This window comes from Trichomonas vaginalis, chromosome I, assembly GCF_026262505.1.
Source record: "Trichomonas vaginalis G3 chromosome I, whole genome shotgun sequence".
Taxonomy (NCBI): domain Eukaryota; phylum Parabasalia; order Trichomonadida; family Trichomonadidae; genus Trichomonas; species Trichomonas vaginalis.
Window position 1 is genome coordinate 19887548 of NC_067203.1, and position 20238 is coordinate 19907785.

The following is a 20238-nucleotide window of genomic DNA, read 5'->3' on the forward strand; positions in this document are numbered from 1 at the left end:
GGCTTCACAGTATTCTTGTGTTGTTGACCAACAAATATTAACCAGTATGTGGTCCATCTTCTCTATACCTCGGAATGTTTTCCAAGATATCCATAAACCAAGCATTTGGTGTTGAACTAAGATTTTTACAATGAGGGCTTTCTTTGTCGCTTTAGAAACATAGGGTCCTTGTTTGGATTCGTCATTTTTTTCCTATAAGAAATGGGTTTATTTGGCGCATTAGCAGGAGTTGCATCCAGATTTTGCCCGCAGTGGGAACAATAGCCAGAGGTGTATTTGGGTTGGAAGGAAGATTTTGAGTACATTAGGTTCTTAAGAGAAAGCACAACCTATTATACAAACTGTACAGAAAGGTTGGGATGTTAGCACGAGATGCAACAAAATCTTATTCCAAATCCTGAAACAAGAGAAAGTTCAAGATGGATGGACAATGTAGGAGAACAAGCAGGAAACTATTATAACAAAGCAAATGACTACTATAAACAAGCAGACACTATATGGACCAAGGTGAAAGATTCTTTAACAGAGGATATAACCATGCACAACAATGGGTTAAACATAACCAACCTCAACCGCCTCAAACGTGGGGAATGTAAATTTTTTTACTGAGATGAAATGAAAATACAGCATTGAAGACAAATGGTTCAAGATGGATTTGCGGCTTCCAGCAGTTACACCACGTTTGTCAAGTTCTTCCTATACCTCAGGAAGTTTTAGACCGACTTAAAAAAAACAAACAACCAAGTTTGAAAACAAACCAAACTAAAATTTTTACTGAGATGAAATGACCGAAGAAGTTGAAACGTAGATTTGACACCCACAAACAAAAAGTTCAGAACCATTGTCAAAATCTGTCAAAGAACTTACAGATGAAGAGAAAAATTCAATAATAGAAAGTGCAGGTCTGGAAATTACAAACCCTAACTACAAAGTCACTTTTCATAAAAATGGAACGGCAAAGTATCTCAAAAAAAGAAACAGACTCTCACAAATAAAATATTGAAGTCTGAAGGAGCTTTCGAGACAACAGATGGAAAAGTTTACTTCACTGACCAACAGTTTCATTATAGAACATCTCATATGACTTAGAGTCGAAATATTCTAAACTTTACAACAACACACAAAAGTTGAAAGGAAAACAAAAACAAATGGCATATGATATTTATGAAGATGTTGACACACCAACTGTTCCTGCAGGTGAGGTAAAGTCAGAGGAAACGAAAAGTGACGAAAAACCGATAGAAGAAGAAAAACCAAAAAACTGAAGTAAACCAAAACCAAAGTTTAGTTTGGAAATAAACCAAGTCAACCTTCATTAGCTGTATGGGTTTGGCGTCAAAGACTATATGGCAGCAGGGTTATGTAAGTAAAGAAAAATAATTTTTTATTTTTATAAAAATGCCCCATATAGAATGGATAGAAAGTCTGCTAGAATAAAAGCAGAGTTGCAAAGATATGGTTGGAGAGTTTCGAAGAATTTTAAATATAGGAAGGGAAGACCATAAAAAGTCTATTGACAAACTGGCTGGTCTGACCTACGAAATGGATTTTGGAAACAGCACGTGCAAATTATCCAAACAGACTAGAGAGGTTAGAAGAAGAACGTCTTATGGACATGCCTTTCGATGTGTTAAACATTGCATGAAGTAAAAATTTATTTTTTAAAAAGTGACATTTTTATTTTATTTGAAATGTACGCTGAGTTTGTTGGAGAAGACCGTTGGGAAACTTGTTTGTTAGATGAGAAATATGAAATTCACTGTTGTGAGTCATTTGAAGTAGAAACAAAAAAGACAAAAAGAGTTTTAAGCGAATGGGAGCGAAATAACGGATATGCTATTATGAAGATGGGTGGAAAACACTATCTTAAACATGTTGTCATTGCAACTCATTTTATTACTGAATCCTAACAATTTACCTTTTGTAGACCATATAAACCATATTAAGAAACGACAATAGACTTGAAAACTTACTTGGGTCACTCGTCTGAAAACAATAGAAACAAAGGCAAATTTGGAGATATTGTATTCGAATTGCGACGAACTAGAAGATGAAACAATTGAAATTACAGACTATGGCAAGCATACGTTTGAGTTTTACTACTATAGCGAAGAACAAGACTCTTTCTACTTTTATACCGGCGTAAACTATAGGAAATTACAAGTATTTTTACTAAGGCGGGCTATGCTTATGTAAACACTAGAGATACAGATGGAAAATACGTTCAAATACTTCTTAACAAATTCAAGAAGCTATATGGCATACCATTTTAAAACATATATTTTACATATATTAAATGCTTCAGGTTGAAAAACAAAGAACAAAAGTAGCAGATACAAAACCGTTAGACTATATCTTTACAAATTGCTGGGAGTGTGGTAGAATTTACGAAAAAGTGACACTTAACCTTAAATTTTCCAAACACTATTTTTTTGATTGTATTTTTGTTATTTATATATTTATATATATAAATATATTTATATATGTATATTTATATATGTATATATATATAATGTATATTTATATATGTCTATATTTATATATGTATATTTATGTATATGTAATTTAATATATGTAATTTATATATGTATATTATATATGTATATATTATATATGATACTATATGTCATATATATATATATATATTATATATATGTATATTTATTAATGTTATATTTATATTATATATTTATATATGTATATATTATATATATGTTATATATTTATATATTAATATTATATATGTATATATTTATATGTATATTATATAATATTATTATATTTATATATGTATATATTTATATATATATATATATTTATATATGTATAATTTATATATGTATATATTTATATATATGTATATATTCATATATGTAAATAATATTTAGATATGTATATATTTATATATGTATTATATATATGTATATATTTATATATGTATATATTATATATGTATATATATAATTTATATATGTATATATTATATATGTATATATTTATTTATATATGTATATATTTATATTATGTATATTTATATATGTATATATTTATATATGTATATATTTATATATGTATATTTTATTTAAAAAAATTAAAAATAATATAATTAAAATTTATTTATTATTTTTAAATTTCATACTGATCTTCGATTCCAATTTGTGAATGATTATCATTAACAATTGAATTTCGGTTGCACCCCTATGAGAGCGCTGGCGGACCGAAAACACCACTAGTAAGATTGTTGTATTAAAACTGCTTCATGCTGGTGATTGAGTAAGCTTTCGATGTCTTTGTAGGATAGCTTTCTTGAGATGATCGAACAAGATAGTAGTTTGAAAAAAATTCTTTGAAAATTGCTGAAGTGACTGTTGGATAGATGCCAACGACCAAAACAACTACCAGTAAGATACAGCAGCAGTAGTTGTAGCTGCTTCATGCTGCATTGAGTATTGTTGAATCAATTGAAAGTAGTGGTTTTTGAAATCAGCACCCCATGAGAGCGCTTGGCGACCGAAACACCACTAGTAAGATTTTGTGTATTAGAAAACTGCTTCATGCTGTGGTTGAGTAAGCTTCGATGTCTTTGTAGAGATAGCTTCTGAAGCGAAAACAAGATAAGTTATGAAAAAAATTTGAGAAATCTGAGAGACTGTGCAAGAGCCAACGACCAAAAATCACCAGTAAGATACAGCAGTAGTAGCTGGCTTCATGCCTGCATTGAGTATTGTTGAATAATTTGACAAGTAGTGGTTTTTGACAATCAGCACCCCTATTGAGAGCGCTGGCGACCGAAACACCACTAGTAAGATTGTGTATTAGAAACAATGCTTCGCTGCATGTGTTGAGTAAGCTTCGTGTCTTATGCTGGATAGCTTTCTTGAGAGCGAAACAAGATAGTGTGAAAAAAAATTTTGAAAATCTGAGAGACGTGTTGCAAGAGCCAACGACCAAAACACTACCAGTAAGATTACAGCAAGTAGTAGCTGCCTTCATGCCTGCATTGAGTATTGCTTGAATAATTTGAAGTAGTGGTTTTTTGAAATTCAGCACCCCTATGAGAGCGCTGGCGACCGAAACACCACTAGTAAAGATTGTGTATTAGAAAACTGCTTCAATGCTGTGTTGAGTAAGCTTCGATGTCTTTGTAGGATAGCTTTCTGAGAGCGAAACAAGATAGTGTTGAAAAAAATTTTGAAAATCTGAGAGAATGACTGGTGCCAGAGCAACGACCAAAACACTACCAGTAAGATACAAGCTAGTAGTAGCTGCTTCATGCTGCAATTGAGTATTGTTGATAATTTGAAGTAGTGCGTTTTTTGAACTCAGCACCCCTATGAGAGCGCTGGCGACCGAACCGAAACACCACTAGTAAGATGTGTATTAGAAACTGCTTCATGCTGTGTTTGAGTAAGCTTCGATATCTTTATCAGACCACCTTTAAATTAACCACTACAATTCTCACTTAGGTCCATCTAAAACATTTCTTATAACTTTTATGACATGAAACTAATTTTGTAAGTTATGAACAACAGTAGATATTGCTTGCGACAGGTTTCATATTATTTCTATTGACAACTCATTCTTATACGTGGAACAAGACATTGAAATAAAACCTTCTGCCAAGTTGTCTGACAAGAAAGGTTGCAATGGAATTTTCTATGTCGGATACCAATATGCTCCAGAAGTTTTCATGGGATATAAGATATATTCTAACTCTGACTTAGTTCAAACAGTAACATGGGCAAACTATGAATGGTTCGCTTGAAGAAACTCAGTACAACACAAGCTAGAGAACAAACAGACCAGTATGCAATATATTGAGAAAATAAGAAGCTTGACCCTAACGTTCCAGGAGTTTATGTTAACCTTTCTGGACAAACTGCAGCAGCAGTAACCAAAAGTCAAACTGAAACTTAGAGTTCCTTTGTCATCTTTCCTCATCTTCAGGTTTTTAAGGATACTTGCCAAACTGGGCAGGAAAATTTCTATTGAACTTACCCAAGCAAAAATATATTAGTCATTGCACCAACACAAGACCCATTCACTATTACAGACGTAAAGGGAACAAATCAAACGTCATTCGCCGAATTTTGCAAAGACAAAGTTGACTTAGACTTTGGTTTCTCAAACTTCAACAATGAAGTAAACTATTATTTCAATGCTGCTGGACTGCTTGGGACCCAGTTAAGTTCACCATGCGAAAGTTTGAATGCAAGAGAATAGAAAGCAGACTTGCAGTCTATATGTTGGACCCAGATATTTCAAATGCTTTAGCTGCCAAATATATTGCAGTTCCACTTATGTTCCCTATACACCAAATATCTGTCAAAGACTTTGCAGGTGAAGTTGGAAACCAAAGTGCTGACAGGTGCAAGAACAGATATTGCTTTAAACTGCAATGAAACATGCAGATACTATGTTTGTACTGTTCAGACGAACTATAAATGACTATTCTTGTTTCTACAACCCCGGTATTAAATATCATATAAACATAGATGGCAAATATTATCCAAGAGAAGAATATTCTAGCAGTTGAGGATATGAGGTCATACAACTTGACATTAGATGCTATGAACTTTAACAACAATTTCACAACAACCATTAACCCTGAAATGCAAAGTTCTATTATGCCATATGTGAAAGTATGGACTCATACAGGAGGTCAAAAACTCCAATATACAAATGGAGACCGTTCAAACTTTTGGCTTGGCATTCCATTTGCTGACTCAGAAGACTTTAATGGGTGGTATTTCAACTGTTGGTACTGTACAAATACAATATACTGGTGGACAGAGACGGTCCAGATGAACTGAGAGCAAAGAAGTTTACAAAACCAATAGCACTTTTCACGGAAGATGCTCTTTTGAAGATTCGTTCGATGAAACCTGCTGGGGCTCCTCAGATTGGCATAACGACAGCTTCCATCGAGCAGATTTTGGCAGCAGGTCAGTAAGTTGTTCTTGAACTGACTTCTCTCCGTCAAATATTGACAGTACGCCAGTTTTGACATAATATTGTAAGATAAACTTACCTTTAGAAATATCTGTAAGTTTTTGTTGTTATATTTTTGTCAACGTCAAGAACTTTCACCATTTCAGTTATACCAACTTTCTTTGCTTTATGGAAATATTTAGGTTCAGCAAATATGCTATTCTATAACATTTACCATTGTTTGTATAAAGAACTATTCTGTCAATGTATTTGTATTGTTTGTGTGTGTAAACTTTGTTCTGCTTCAATTCGAAGAGATACTCGAATACGTCCATCTTTTTATTCTAAGTAAAATGTCATTTCCGAAAAATAGAAGCGTGAGTGTTTCAAAAGGTTTAATGGCGGTGGCAGATGTGAAGTTAAATTCACCAACTCAAACAAACAGTCAAAGTGTTGTTGTCAATGTCAAAGACAGAGATGTTGAAGTGGGAAACCATACGAAGACGAAGATGGTATAACAATTGTTCCTGTAAAAGAACAACCAAACATATCCTGAAGTTAGCAGAGACTTAAGTTCTGTTGCAGATATTCGAAACGACTACCAACAACTGAAAGACAAACTTCAAACTCAGGAGAAGATTTGTCAAGCTTTAGGTATAATGTTAAACTTGGTCGAACACAACCCTGTAAAAGTGAACTCATATGTCATTGCACCTCATGAAGTTTTGAAAGAACTATTGAAACTTTTGACAGAGGCAGACGATATAAACATCAAAGAAATAGAACCCGACATTAGTTGCTGTGGTGTTTCATATAATGTCATTGACAAGATATACGTTATGAAAGGAGTGAAACGTTGAACTTAAAGTATAGTTTCCCAGACGTCATAAAAATATTTGACGACCACAACATTTCATTAAAATTTATTTGCTAAGTAAAAATGTCAAAACTTCTTGAAGATGTTTGAAGAAAAATAATATAGACTTTATTTCATGTAAAGGACTTTACACACTTTTGAACGATATGAAAGACCCTGTTTTGTTTGTTCGTGTAGACAAAGGAAAGTTCTATGTCTTTACAAAATATTTGAACTTCTTAGACAGAGAACTTCAAGAAACGCCATGTGAAAGTTTAGATGAAGTTCTTCTCCACTTTCAGAAAAACTTTTAAATATATATAAATGGCAGAAGATATAATGGTTTATACTATTACGACTAAAAACCTGAGTCATATAATTCTATAACAACAAACTTACAAAGTCCTCAAGGACGATATTGTAAACTAACTTTAAAACAATGACGACTAAAGCCTGTTTTGCTCTTTTGACACCAGAAGACTTTATTGTTGTGAATGGTAAAAAATACTCCTTTGAAGATACTTACTCAGATATACCACCAACAGGTTTTGTTGACTTATTTAATACTTTAAGTACGGGTGTAACATGTGCTGCAACTAGAGCAGGTTTCATTATGTTTGGATGTCCGACTGAGTTTACTATAACGATATGAGCTATAATACAAAACTTATTTCTGGTTTTTACTACCAACAGTTTCTATAACAGGAAAAGGTGTCATACAAGGAATGTCTATTCCATTGACATTAAGCACACCAATCTTATATATTGTTTCAAACTTAGGTTCAAAGTGTTATTCGAATGTCGACAGAAACTATTATGACCAAAAGATACTTATGCGTATAAACAATACTTTCTCTGCTGGTTTGCCTATTGTTCATTCGAATGCAGAATTTTCAACCTTAGTGAACTCAAACACTTGGCAAGTATAACGTTGACATTAGTTGACGCAAACTTTGTTCCTGTAAAACTTTTATGTCCTATGTATTTGTCAATGACGGCAGAAAGTTTCGAATTGGAAGATGCAACTGGTGAAAGTATTGTATTACAAGAACAACTTCAACAACAAATAGCTCAAGAACAACAAATGCAACAAATGGAACAACAAAGTCAGAATAAAAAAATAATATTCTTTTTTATTTTTATAAAAATGTACAGAATAGATGTTTCAGATTTTATGACTTCCAAGCATTCAGAAATATGTGTCCATTTAGAGACTATAACAAAGCAGTCGAGAATTTGAAACGTTTAGTCATTTATGTTGACTCTGCCCAGAATGTTATGTTATGAAAGAATGGGATGTAGTCTTTAACAACCTAAAGCAAAAAAGTTTCAGAACAAGAATGTAGACAGAAACTTAAGAAAATAAAAGTTGTACAAGTTGGCATGAAGATGTTAGATGCTTGGGATATCTTATTGTCAAAGTTAGAAGATTTTTCAGTTCGTGGTATAAAGTTCTATACACCTTCTCCAAACTTCTATTCTATCTTCACTGGATATAAATACGAACAAGTAGAATGGAAAGAAAATGTTATAGAAGCTTGGTTAGACCATGTCAAAGAAATTATATGCAATGGAAACGAAAAGGTTTATGAGTATATCTTATGTTGGTTTGCAAACATCTTACAACATCCAAGTGCTAAAAATGAAACTGCTCTCATTATAATTGGAAAACAAGGAACTGGTAAGAACACATTCTTTACAGATATCTTATGCAAACTATTAGAGGGCTATTCGAATCCGAATATGACAAACTTAGAAAACATCTGTGGCAAGTTTAACTCCTCAATAGAGAATATGAAACTTATAGTTTGCAATGAACTTCAAAGTATAGATACAACAAAAGTTTTGAACTCAGATGCTTTGAAGAGTCTTATAACAGACAAAGTTGGAGTTGTTGAAAGAAAATATAAAGACCAAAGAGTTTGTGAAAATGTTGCAAAACTTCATTATGGTTTCAAACAATCCTGTTCGATGAAGTTAGAAAGTTCTGACAGAAGATATGTAGTTGTCAGAACGTCAGATTCTCATATGCAAGATACAGAATATTTTTGACGACTTAGCAGAAACTTTGACATCTGACTTTTACAACCACTTGTTCTCATATTTTTATGACATTAGATATTTCATAAATATCCAAGACAAATTCCACATACCGAAGAGAGACAAACAATTGTTAGAAGCAAACAAGAGTGTATATGAACTGTTCATAGATGAAACTGACTTTGAGTGTTTAGATGAAAGGTCATTGTACGATTCGTATAAACAATATTGTCAAGAATATGGTTATATGACAGCGTCTAAACGACATTCTTGGCAAATGTCAAAAGTCTTTTAGACGTACAGAATGTGTGTATATACAAAGAAAAAATTTTTATGAGTAAATTTTAAAAAAAATATTTTTTTTATATCCGATAGAAAAAGATGGCAAAATTCATCTCAGTAAATAAGTACATGTCAGGACTTAAAGAAGAACTAGACCCATTCACATATTTGAATGTTTACTTCTACCATTTTGAAAAGTCTTCATTCAGCAAAGTTTGGAACATCGAACCAGTTAAGTTTGCTATTGTGGACTAAAAATGGTGCGAAATTTGAAGAACTTAGACATAGAAGGTTTGTTAGCAGTCAAAGAAAGTTTTGACAGAAGGTTTTCAAACCTTAAAGAAGGCAAAGCATACAAACTTGTTTATACCTTATGAACCAAAGAAAGCAGACGACTATGAATATTATGAGTCTAAAGTTGTAGAATCAAGGTAAATTGGGTAAAAAGATTTTAGAGTCTAAGCCAGTGTTTGCTCCTAAAGAGGAAGAGAACATTGACATTGACCCAGAAATGTTCTAAAAATAAAATTTTATTTTTACATGTCAAATTTCTTTTTCTCTGGAACTGGTTCAGGTTCTTTCTTCTCTTCTTCTACTTTCTTTTCTTTCTTTTCTTTCTTCTTCTTTTCTGGTGGAGTTATGTCAAATTTGGCGCAACCATATTTATGTAAAAGTTCTTTGTCCTTAATAGCTCATCTGCTATTCTGTTTTTTATTTCATCTTCAAGAACAGCGCATGTGTCTTCTTTGCATTCTAAGAAGTTTTGTTGGACTTCATCTCTCCAAGAGGCGTCATCTCTGTCAACAAGTCTGTCATTGACAAATTTTAAGACTTCTCTGCTTAATGTTTTATGGTTCTTGTCATATTCCCAGAAACAGAACTTTAGAACAAATTCACCTTTCTTGTTTACACTATGTAAGATTTTATGGTCGACAGATGTTTTGCTGTCGAAAAGCTTGTCTCGAATATAGATAGCGAAATCGCTAGACATTTTCTAAAAGATAAAAATTTTAATTTTTCTAAAAATATGTTAGAAAAAAAGTTTGCTGACATTGACAAGAAATTTGAGAATGTTTTAAACAAGAACAAGAGGAAGTTAGAAAATGCTCAGATAAAGCCTATACATGACAAGTTCTTATTTGCTCAGAATGGTATAACAGGTCTAATTGCACCACCTGGGTCGGGTAAGACTTTCACTTATCTTAAAATGGCTGCACAACAACAAGAACTAGATGAGAAGAACCCATTCTATGAGTTAGTTGTCATTTGTAGTACTTCTGGTCAATTTGACCAAACCGTCAATTCGTTCAAAGATATTATAAAGAAGTCTAAGTTAGTATGTATAAAAGACTCTGAGTTGTTAGATTGGATAAAGAAGTACCAAAGAAGAGTTTTGAAGTATAATGCTATAAATGAGTATATAAATTCTAAGTTTAAAGACCCAAATGAGGAAATGCAGAGAATATTAGAGAAGAAACACTTCAGAAACAAACAGAAAGAGATAGAATACATTTCGAAGAAATTGCAATCTTACGATTGGAAGACCTACCCTCATAGATGTCTTCTTATCTTAGATGATTTCGCCTCTCATCCTTTGTTAAAGAACAGAGAACAAGATATGTGTCGAATTCTTAAGAAGCTCAGACACTTTAACATCTCAGTTGTCATTTGTGTACAGACAGCAAAGAGTTTAAGTAAGGATGTTAAAAGAATACTTACTGACATTATACTTTTCCCCGGATTGTCCGAAGACGATTTCATGGAACTTATGAAAGAGTCCATGGCAGGTAAGTTTGACAGACATGAACTATGGGAGAAGTACAAAGTCATACAAGACCCTCATACTTCTTTCAGAATTCATATCTACGCGAACAAAGTTCAAATTGTAAAAAGTCAAGCTTGAAAAATGTAAGTGTTTAGTCTTAGTAAGTAAGTCTGTTGTGGTGCTGGGGCTGTCGGTTCTTCTGGCTTTGGAAGGCATTCAGGAAGAGGAACGTCAGTCATCCGTTTGTGTCCTGTCGGATGGAAGAGTTCTTCCTGTCGGAAGGAAAATTTTTTCCTGTCGGATGGAAAAATTTTTCCTGTCGGATGGAAAATTTTTTTCTGTCGGATGGAAAATTTTTTCCTGTCGGATGGAAAATTTTTTTCTGAAGTTCGACCAAAAAGTTCTCAATTTTCGAAAATTTGAATGGTTTACGGACGGACAACTGGAAAAATTTTTCCTGTCGGATGGAAAATTTTTTCCTGTCGGATGGAAAATTTTTTTCTGTCGGAAGGAAAATTTTTTCCTGTCGGATGGAAGAGTTCTTCCTGTCGGAAGGAAAATTTTTTCCTGTTGGAAGGAAGGACTCGGAATGCCAGAAGGATTTGACGAGGCAATTTACCTAATTGAGCTACTTGAGCCATCTGAAGTCAAGCGTAAAAATAAAGAGTTCATCTACCCTACTTGTTTGAAGTTGTCAAAATACTCTGTTATTTTTTCCTTCAGTAGCGGTAAGTCTTCTTTGAAGGTAAGAATTGTACAACCTTTCATATCATAGTGTGTTTGAGGTAACGTATCTTGAACTATTTGTTTCACATCTTCATTTGGGGTCATTGAAATCGGTAAGTTTTCGCGATAGAACCAATTTCTGTCAGATTTGTAAATCTTAGCAAGGTCGTAAAAGCTTTTGTTGTTTCTTCTGACTAAATGCAACATAACCATATCTCTGTCTTCTTCATTTTCCATCTCTTCAGTATAAATCATATACTTATAGTTCTTTTCCTTTCCTTTTGGTACCGAACGTGTATTCTTTTCTGAATGCTTTTGTCTTTTGCTTCAAGCTTGTTTTCCATCTCTTCACGTTCTGCTTTATATAGTTCATCTAACATCATGAAAATATAACAAGCATAACGAGGTGAAGCCCACATTGCTACGGCATTTACTAAAAGTCTATGAACATAATATCCTCTCAAACCAGGAGCCAAATTTTTACGATTTTCGTACGGAATCTCTACCCTCGGTTTTCCGAGGGTAGCAAACATATGAGGAAATTCTTCTAAAAGTTCTTTTGTCTGTTGGTTTTCAAACCAATGATATGCTTGCTTTGTAGAACGAAGAGCGTTCAAAATACTTTGCATTTGGTACATATCGTCTTTGACCGAACGAATGAGACGTAACTGTTTGTTATACTGTATGTACTCATATTCTTCATTTATAGCTTCATGGACTATAACTGTTGTTGTGTTCTCTGTTGTTGACATATCTGTCTTTACATACAAAATAAAAAAATAAATAAAAATAAAACTAACTTTATTTTTTCTGTCTTAAGGAAACTCATGATTTTTGTGCTGAATTCAATAAAAATATAATTTAGGGTAGAAGGTTAGATCTAACCTCCTTTCTACCCTCTTTTCTACCCCAGTTATTTTATAAACGTTTTACATGGTAAACGTTATTTTTTAAATTTTGTGAAAACTCAACGGTTTGACACATGCCCTAAAAATTATAGTTCATCTAACATCATGTAAACATGCCATGCATAACGAGGAGAAGCCCACATTGCAACAGCATTTACAAGAAGTCTATGTACATACCAACCTCTTAAATTTATTGGCAAATTTTTACGATTTTCATGTGTTTTATGCAAGGCCGATAAAAGTCGGTCTAGAGAAATTTCACTGTTTTCATGAGTTTTAGGCGACCCCGAAGGAAGTCGGTCTCGCTGTTCTTCACTGTTTTCAGAAAAAAGTCGGTCTCGCTGTGCTTCACTCAAAAGTTCTTGTGTGCTTTGGTTTTTGAACCAGTCGTCTGCGTGTTTAGTGTCTGGAGCAAAACATGCTGTCAAAATACTTTGCATCTGGTACATATCGTCTTTGACCGAACGAATGAGACGGAGTTGTTTGTTAAACTGTATGTACTCATATTCTTCATTTATAGCTTCATGGACTATAACTGTTGTTGTGTTCTCGGTTGTTGACATATCTGTCTTTACATACAAAATAAAAAAATATTTTATAAAAAAATTAGCGTTATTTTCTGTCTTTCACAAAAGACCAAAAATAAACGCTTTACATGTATTTTTCAGCAACTTCGTCAAATAATTTTATAGCTTTATCTATCTCATCTACTTCAAACGTTTCTTTACCTTTTATGGGAGCACCATACATTTTCTCAAACTTTTCAAGTAGTTCTGTTTCTGCAGCTCTCATATCATTAGCAAACACAACCTTGACTCTATTGACTGTAGAGTCATATCTTTGAGTTATATTATATGTTCTTCCTACCTTATATCTTTTTGTATTGAAGTCCTTCGGTTTCTGAACGATGTAAAGTAAGCCTTCACTGCAACGTTCCGTATTGAATGAACCATATGTTATGAAGTTATATCCAACAACTGGGTCTAACCATAACAAAACTATTGGTATAAGACTTTTGTCTATAAGATATGCTGTAGTTCCATAGAATTTTACCGATATCATAAGCTCAGGATTTCTTGTCAAAATTTTCTGAGTAGAAGCAATTTTAACCCAGTGGTTTGTTTTCTTTTCAAATGGAGATAAAATGTCTGACAAAGAATATTTGTTGTATTTCTTTGAGTATCTTACGTTTAAATCACCTATTCTAACCACTTTGGTGTCATTGTCTATCTTTCCAACTGTTTCAAACTGAATGTTTGACATATCTTTCTTTAAGTCTGCATAGTCGTTTCTCATACGTTCTATCTCTTTGACGGAGTAGTTATATCTCCTCATTGCTGCTTTACATTTAGAACATTGCGGATTCATCTTTGCGTTATATTCTGAAACCTTACCAGCTAAAACAACTAAAGCGTCAATTGCTCTCTTCATCTCAAACATAGCGGGTCTTATTTGTTCATTCCATACCTTACCTCTTCTATCTTCATCTCTTATCTGCCATACACATTTTGCAACTAACGAAACAAAGTTGTCGTAGGTCTTAAATTCTTCAGATTTATATATGTCAGAAACATTCTTATATACCATGTCGCAATCTTTGTCCATAACCTTATGGTTGCAATGAAATCCTAGAAACTCATAGTTTACCTTTCGTATGAACTTCTTTATTTCTACTGAGTCAGTTGCTTTGACTTCTATTTCGTCGAATTCAGGAATAGTGAGTTTTTGTTGTTGGATTTCAGGTAGTTTAGGCAAATGGTCAATAATGTCCTGCATTTCATAAAGATACTGTTCATTTGTTTCATCTTTCGCACTACAGTCTAAATTACTTGTTAAAAGTTCTTGCTTTATCTTCTGGATTTCTGTTTCAAAAGTATATGAAGAAGGAATGAAGCTTTTCATCTCTACTAACATAGATGTTGGATTCATGACTAAAGAGTTTGGTGCTGTAGTTGTTTGAATTGTTGTTGTGCCGATTGTTGAAATCATGTCTTTTATACAAAATAAAAAAAATAAAAAAAATAAAACTAACTTTATTTTTTATTTCGGGAAAATTCATGAAAATTCAAGAGGGTAGAAAAGAGGGTAGAAAGGAGGGTAGATCTAACCTTCTACCCTAAACATTATTTTTGGGTCCTTTACACTCATTACGAAGAAGTCTTGACAAAACATTTACGAAGAAGTCTTGACAAAACATTTACGAAGAAGTCTTCACAAAACATTTACGAAGAAATCTTGACAAAACATTTACGATGAAATCATGACAAAACATTTACGCTCATTACGATGAAAAAGTCTTGACAAAACATTTACGCTCATTACGAAGAAATCTTGACAAAACATATACGAAGAAGTCTTGACAAAACATTTACGAAGAAGTCTTGACAAAGCATTTACGAAGAAGTTTTGACAAAACATTTACGAAGAAGTCTTGACAAAACATTTACGAAGAAGTCTTGACAAAACATTTACGAAGAAATCTTGACAAAACATTTACGAAGAAGTCTTGACAAAACATTTACGAAGAAGTCATGAGTTTTCTACGATGTTAGAAAAAATGTTATTTTCTAATATCTTCACATTCAATACTTTTTCAGCACTTTTCCGTAGTTATATATGAAAGACAATTCGAGATAAAAGTCATAGTACAATGGAATAATATGTTGCACACCATTTGTTGTGAACCAAACTTGAAAGTCAGAGAAACTGTTACTAGGTGGTTCGTAGAATTTAGAGCAAATCATAAAAGTCCTTACAATACATAGAAACTATTGTTGCTTGAACTGAAACTTGCATGACACATAACATTTTGAGGGTCAAACAGTTTCTATAAACTGTCAAATCTGCTGGTGGAAGTATAAATTTAAATGGACCATCTGGTGGTAATGGTTCGTTCTGGTTTAGTAACCGAAGAAATTGTGCCCAAGAACGTTTGTCTACTTCCCAAAATAAAACTCTGTATCTCTTGGAGGGTTAATTTCAATCTTTTGAATGAAACGGTGGAGTTCATCTTGTCATATTCTATTTTCAGATAGTATGTTCCATTTAGTAAAGAGTCGTATTTTCTTGAAATTCCCAATAATATTTGTTCATTTGAGTTTGAAAGTCATTTAGAGTTTCTCAAGACTTTCGTCTGAACGAATGTAAAAGATTCTCATTCGGCAAATTTGTCTATTAGACCATCAGAACCTTTATACTGCCATGAAAATATACTGCGAACATAAATGCGTTAGTTCTATTTGAAAACAAACTCTTCTAAATCCTATTGCCTTTGCATCTGAAGGACTTTGAAGCAACGAATTGGATAGTCAAACCTGTATGTTCGGGATGAAATTTCTTCATCTGATATTGTCCTACCACATTTGTAAAGATATAGTCTAATGGTTTTGTATCTGCTACTTTTGTTCTTTGTTTTTCAACCTGAAGCATTTAATATATGTAAAAATATATTGTTTTAAAATGGTATGCCATATAGCTTCTTGAATTTGTTAAGAAGTATTTGAACGTTTTTCCATCTGTATCTCTAGTGTTTACATAAGCATAGCCCCCTTAGTAAAATATACTTGTAATTTCTATAGTTTTACGCCGGTATAAAAGTAGAAGAGAGTCTTGTTTCTTCGCTATAGTAGTAAAACTCAAACGTATGCTTGCCATAGTCTGTAATTTCAATTGTTTCATCGTCTAGTTCGTCGACAAATTCGAATACAATATCTCCAAATTTGCCTTTGTTCTTATTGTTTTCAGAAAGAGTGACCCAACGTAAGTTTTCAAGTCTATTGTCGTTTCTTATATGGTTTATATGGTCTACAAAAGGTAAATTGTTAGGATTCAGTATAAAATGAGTTGCAATGACAACATGTTTAAGATAGTGTTTTCCACCCATACTAACTATAGCATATCCGTCATTCCCTCCCATTCGCTTAAAACTCTTTTGTCTTTTTGTTTTGACTTCAAATGACTCACAACAGTGAATTTCATATTTCTCATCTAACAAACAAGTTTTCCAACGGTCTTCTCAACAAACTAGCGTACATTTCAAATAAAATTAAAAATGTCACTTTTTAAAAATAAATTTTTACTTCATGCAATGTTTTATTTCTGTGCCGTCTTCAAGTATGCCCCAATATTTCCTTTTCGATATTACATGAACTTCGAAAATACTTATCTAGCTTAAACAGCCCATCTTCTCCGACTAAACCCATTTCAATGAGTTTGTTGTACCCTTCTTCGTTCGTCATGAGTGCGTCAATGTTCTCATAGTAAACCACAACTTTCGATTTGACTTCGGAGAAGAATTTGTTGTAGTTGTCAAGGACTGCTTTTGCGAACTGAGGTAAGACCAATGTTCGACAATAGGTTTTAATGTGGTTCTAAGCCACTTTGACCTTGAGTGAATTCGTACTTCAAAACAAAAGGAGAAAACCTTTCAACAAAGTTGTCGACCTTCTCATAATGTTTACTCTTCATCTCTTGAGGTTTCTTAATGGAATCCCCATGTCGAATTCATAAGCAATTTGAGTGTCATTGCAAGTTTGGGGTTTGAAGCTTTCCTAATATCATACAGTTGTTGTATGACTTTTCCAACTGTATAGTTCCTTCCGGGAACTCACCATCTTCGTTTGGAATTCCAGTCGGAATATATTGACAAACCTCATGTATGCAGCGTTAAGGTCGACATAGTATATCTTTCATCTGAGTCGAACTTGTCGCAACCAATTGGTCCAGTTTGTGGAAATTCAAGTGAGTCTCTTATCTTCTGAGAAACTTCTCCTGTTATCTCATAAACATCATCGAAGCAACCTGTTTCATATAAAACCTTCTGACCTAACTCAGATGCTTCCTCAATACAATTTGACGTCAATTGGATGTCTCAATGGAAGTTTGTTTATAGCATCTTGAAGTTCTTGCAACCTCATTGGAAGTTCTTCTGGTTCAGGTTGGTATCCGAACAATCCAACTCCTTGTGGAATTGTGTACTTCTTTTGTACTAGAACTTTGTCTGGAACAACTTTTGGTCTTGCTAACAGTGAAAGTTTTGTTTCGTCTTTTGGTACAAAAGTTTCTGTCAGCTTGTCATCTGGAAAAAACCTTTCTCGAAAGAATGTTTTACAGCTCTGACAATGTTGCACTTGCCTTTTCGAACAATGGGTTTGTAAGACTTTCGTTCAACATGAAGTGGTTGTGGACAATTACAATCTTCAACCATGGTAAATTGAACTCAACAACATAGTCGTCATGTGAAGAACCTTTAGCTGTAGGTATGTTGACTCGGATATTGACATTTGCCAACGGTGCAATTTTTGCCAATTGACCTCTGAGAATGTACCTTGTCTTCACACATGACTCAAGATACTTCATCTTCTCTTCTGTAACAAGACAGAGTTCCTGAGACATGTAAGAATGCAAGGTTCATTGACAATTGTTTCAATTGAATTGTAAATTCCATACCTTGTCAAGTCAATGTCAGACTTATTTATGAAGGGGAAGTATCCAGCATGTTGTCTGACTGCTTGAGGGTTAGGTTGGTACCATTCGAACTTGACACTTGCAATTCCTTCAATTGCATTCAAATGTCTGAGTCGGAGTCAACCATTTGTTCTCTCTTTGTAGTCTTGAAAGCGTCAAGAAGTTTTGCAGCTGTTTGTTCATTGCCATTTGCATAGTAAATGTGACATCCAAATCTGTTATGGTCAATCTGAGATTGTATCCTTTCTTATTTCCATCTTGAATTGCAGCAAGTACTCCCATGAAGCCTTCTTTGTTCTTTCCTTCGTCAAAGTTTACTGTAAAGGTTCGACCAGATGTAATTTGACTTCTAACTTCACGGTACTTCTCATATGCATATCTTGTTCTTTCCATGGGAGCATGACCATCCTCTGCACTACCTTTTTTCCTTCTCAAAGGATGCAATTGTTCGTCATGTTTCCAGTAGAACTGGCAAAGCCGTCGTGTCTTCAACTTGAGGTTCACTAACATCGAAAGGCATGTTCATAAGACGTTCTTCTTCTAAACTCTCTAGTCTGTTTGGATAATTTGCACGTGCTGTTTCCAAATCCATTTCGTAGCGAAGACCAGCCAGTTTTCATAGACTTTTATGGGTCTTCCTTTCTTATTTTAAACTTCTTCGAAACTCTCCAACCATATCTTTGCAACTCTGCTTTTATTCTAGCAGATTTTCTATCATTCTATATGGGGGCATTTTTATAAAAATAAAAAAATATGTTTTTTTTCTTTACTTAACATAACCGCCTGCTGCCATAAGTCTTTGACGCCAACCCATACCAGCTAATGAAGGTTGACTTGGTTTAGTTTCCAAACTAAACTTTGGTTTTGGTTTATCTTCAGTTTTTGTTTTTTCTTCTTCTATCGGTTTTTCGTCACTTTTCGGTTCCTCTGACTTTACCTCACCTGCAGGAACAGTTGTGTCGTCAACATCTTCATAAATATCATATGCCATTTGTTTTTGTTTTCCTTCAACTTTTGTGTTTGTTGTAAAGTTTAGAATATTTCGACTCTAAAGTCAATGAGATGTTCTATAATGAACTGTTGGTCAGTGAAGTAAACTTTTCCATCTGTTGTCTCGAAAGCTCCTTCAGACTTCAATATTTTATTTGTGAGAGTCTGTTTCTTTTTTGAGATACTAGCCGTTCCATTTCTATGAAAAGTGACTTTGTAGTTAGGGTTTGTATTTCCAGACCTGGCACTTTCTATTATTGAATTTTTCTCTTCATCTGTAAGTTCTTTGACAGGTTTTGACAATGGTTCTGAACTTTTTGTTTGTGGTGTCAAATCTACCGTTTCAACTTCTTCGGTCATTTTCATCTCAGTAAAAAATTTTAGTTTGGTTTTTTTTCAACTGGTTGTTGTTGTTTTTTAAGTCGGTCTAAAACTTCCTGAGGTATAGGAAGAACTTGACAAACACGTTGTGTAACTGCTGGAAGCCGACAAATCCATCTTGAACCCATTTGTCTCAATGCTGTATTGTTCATTTCATCTCAGTAAAAAACTTTACATTCCCACGTTTGAGGCGGTTGAGGTTGGTTATTGTTTACCCATTGTTGTGCATGGTTATATCCTCTGTTAAAGAATCTTTCACCTTGGTCCATATAGTGTCCTGCTTGGTTATAGTAGTCATTTGCTTTGTTATAATAGTTTCCTGCTGTCTTCCTACATTGTCCATCCATCCTTGAACTTTTCCTCTTGTTTCAGGATTTGGAATAAGATTTGTTGCATCTCGTGCTACATCCCAACCTTTCTGTACAGTTTGTATAATAGGTTGTGCTTTCTCTTTAAGTATACCTATGTACTCAAAATCTTCCTTCCAACTCCAAATACACCTCTGGCTATTGTTCCCACTGCGGCAAAAATCTGGATGCAACTCCTGCTAATGCGCCAAATAAACCCATTTCTTATAGGATAAAAATGACGAATCCAAACAAGGACCCTATGTTTCTAAAGCGACAAAGAAAGCACTCATGATAAAAATCTTTAGTTCAACACCAAATGCTTGGTTTATGGATATCTTGGAAAACATTCCGAGGTATAGAGAAGATGGACCACCATACTGGTTAATATTTGTCGGTCAAAACACAAGATACTGTGAAGCCATACCATTATGGTCCAAAAATATTTTAGATGTGAAAACTGCTTTGACAATATTCGTGACAAATACCATCCAACAAAACTGACATCTGACTGTGAAGTTCTTTCAAATCAGATGATGTAAAAAC

At 33.7% G+C, this 20238-nt stretch overlaps 3 protein-coding genes and 4 pseudogenes across 7 annotated transcripts, besides 1 other annotated feature; 2 read left to right on the plus strand and 5 right to left on the minus strand.

Annotated features, from left to right (window-relative positions):
- Positions 1 to 20238: part of a mobile genetic element that runs on past both edges of the window.
- Positions 7935 to 8763, plus strand: TVAGG3_1016330 (annotated as a pseudogene). Its single transcript has one exon. A coding segment is annotated over exon 1 (829 nt).
- On the minus strand, positions 9646 to 10100 carry TVAGG3_1016340 (annotated as a pseudogene). Its single transcript has one exon. A coding segment is annotated over exon 1 (455 nt).
- Positions 10137 to 10910, plus strand: TVAGG3_1016350 (protein of unknown function, DUF4106 family; the record flags this gene model as incomplete). The annotated part of the gene is made up of 1 exon (XM_051254683.1): positions 10137 to 10910. A coding segment is annotated over one exon (774 nt), but the record flags the coding sequence as incomplete, so codon positions are not given.
- Positions 11547 to 12352, minus strand: TVAGG3_1016360 (annotated as a pseudogene). Its single transcript has one exon. A coding segment is annotated over exon 1 (806 nt).
- On the minus strand, positions 12595 to 13071 carry TVAGG3_1016370 (KilA, N-terminal/APSES-type HTH, DNA-binding family; the record flags this gene model as incomplete). Its single annotated transcript, XM_051254684.1, has 1 exon — positions 12595 to 13071. The coding sequence occupies one exon, from the start codon at positions 13069 to 13071 to the stop codon at positions 12595 to 12597; it is 477 nt and encodes a 158-aa protein (XP_051080258.1).
- TVAGG3_1016380 (organellar and viral DNA polymerase type B) lies at positions 14169 to 14494 on the minus strand (the record flags this gene model as incomplete). Its single annotated transcript, XM_051254685.1, has 1 exon — positions 14169 to 14494. A coding segment is annotated over one exon (326 nt), but the record flags the coding sequence as incomplete, so codon positions are not given.
- On the minus strand, positions 17615 to 18367 carry TVAGG3_1016390 (annotated as a pseudogene). Its single transcript has one exon. A coding segment is annotated over exon 1 (753 nt).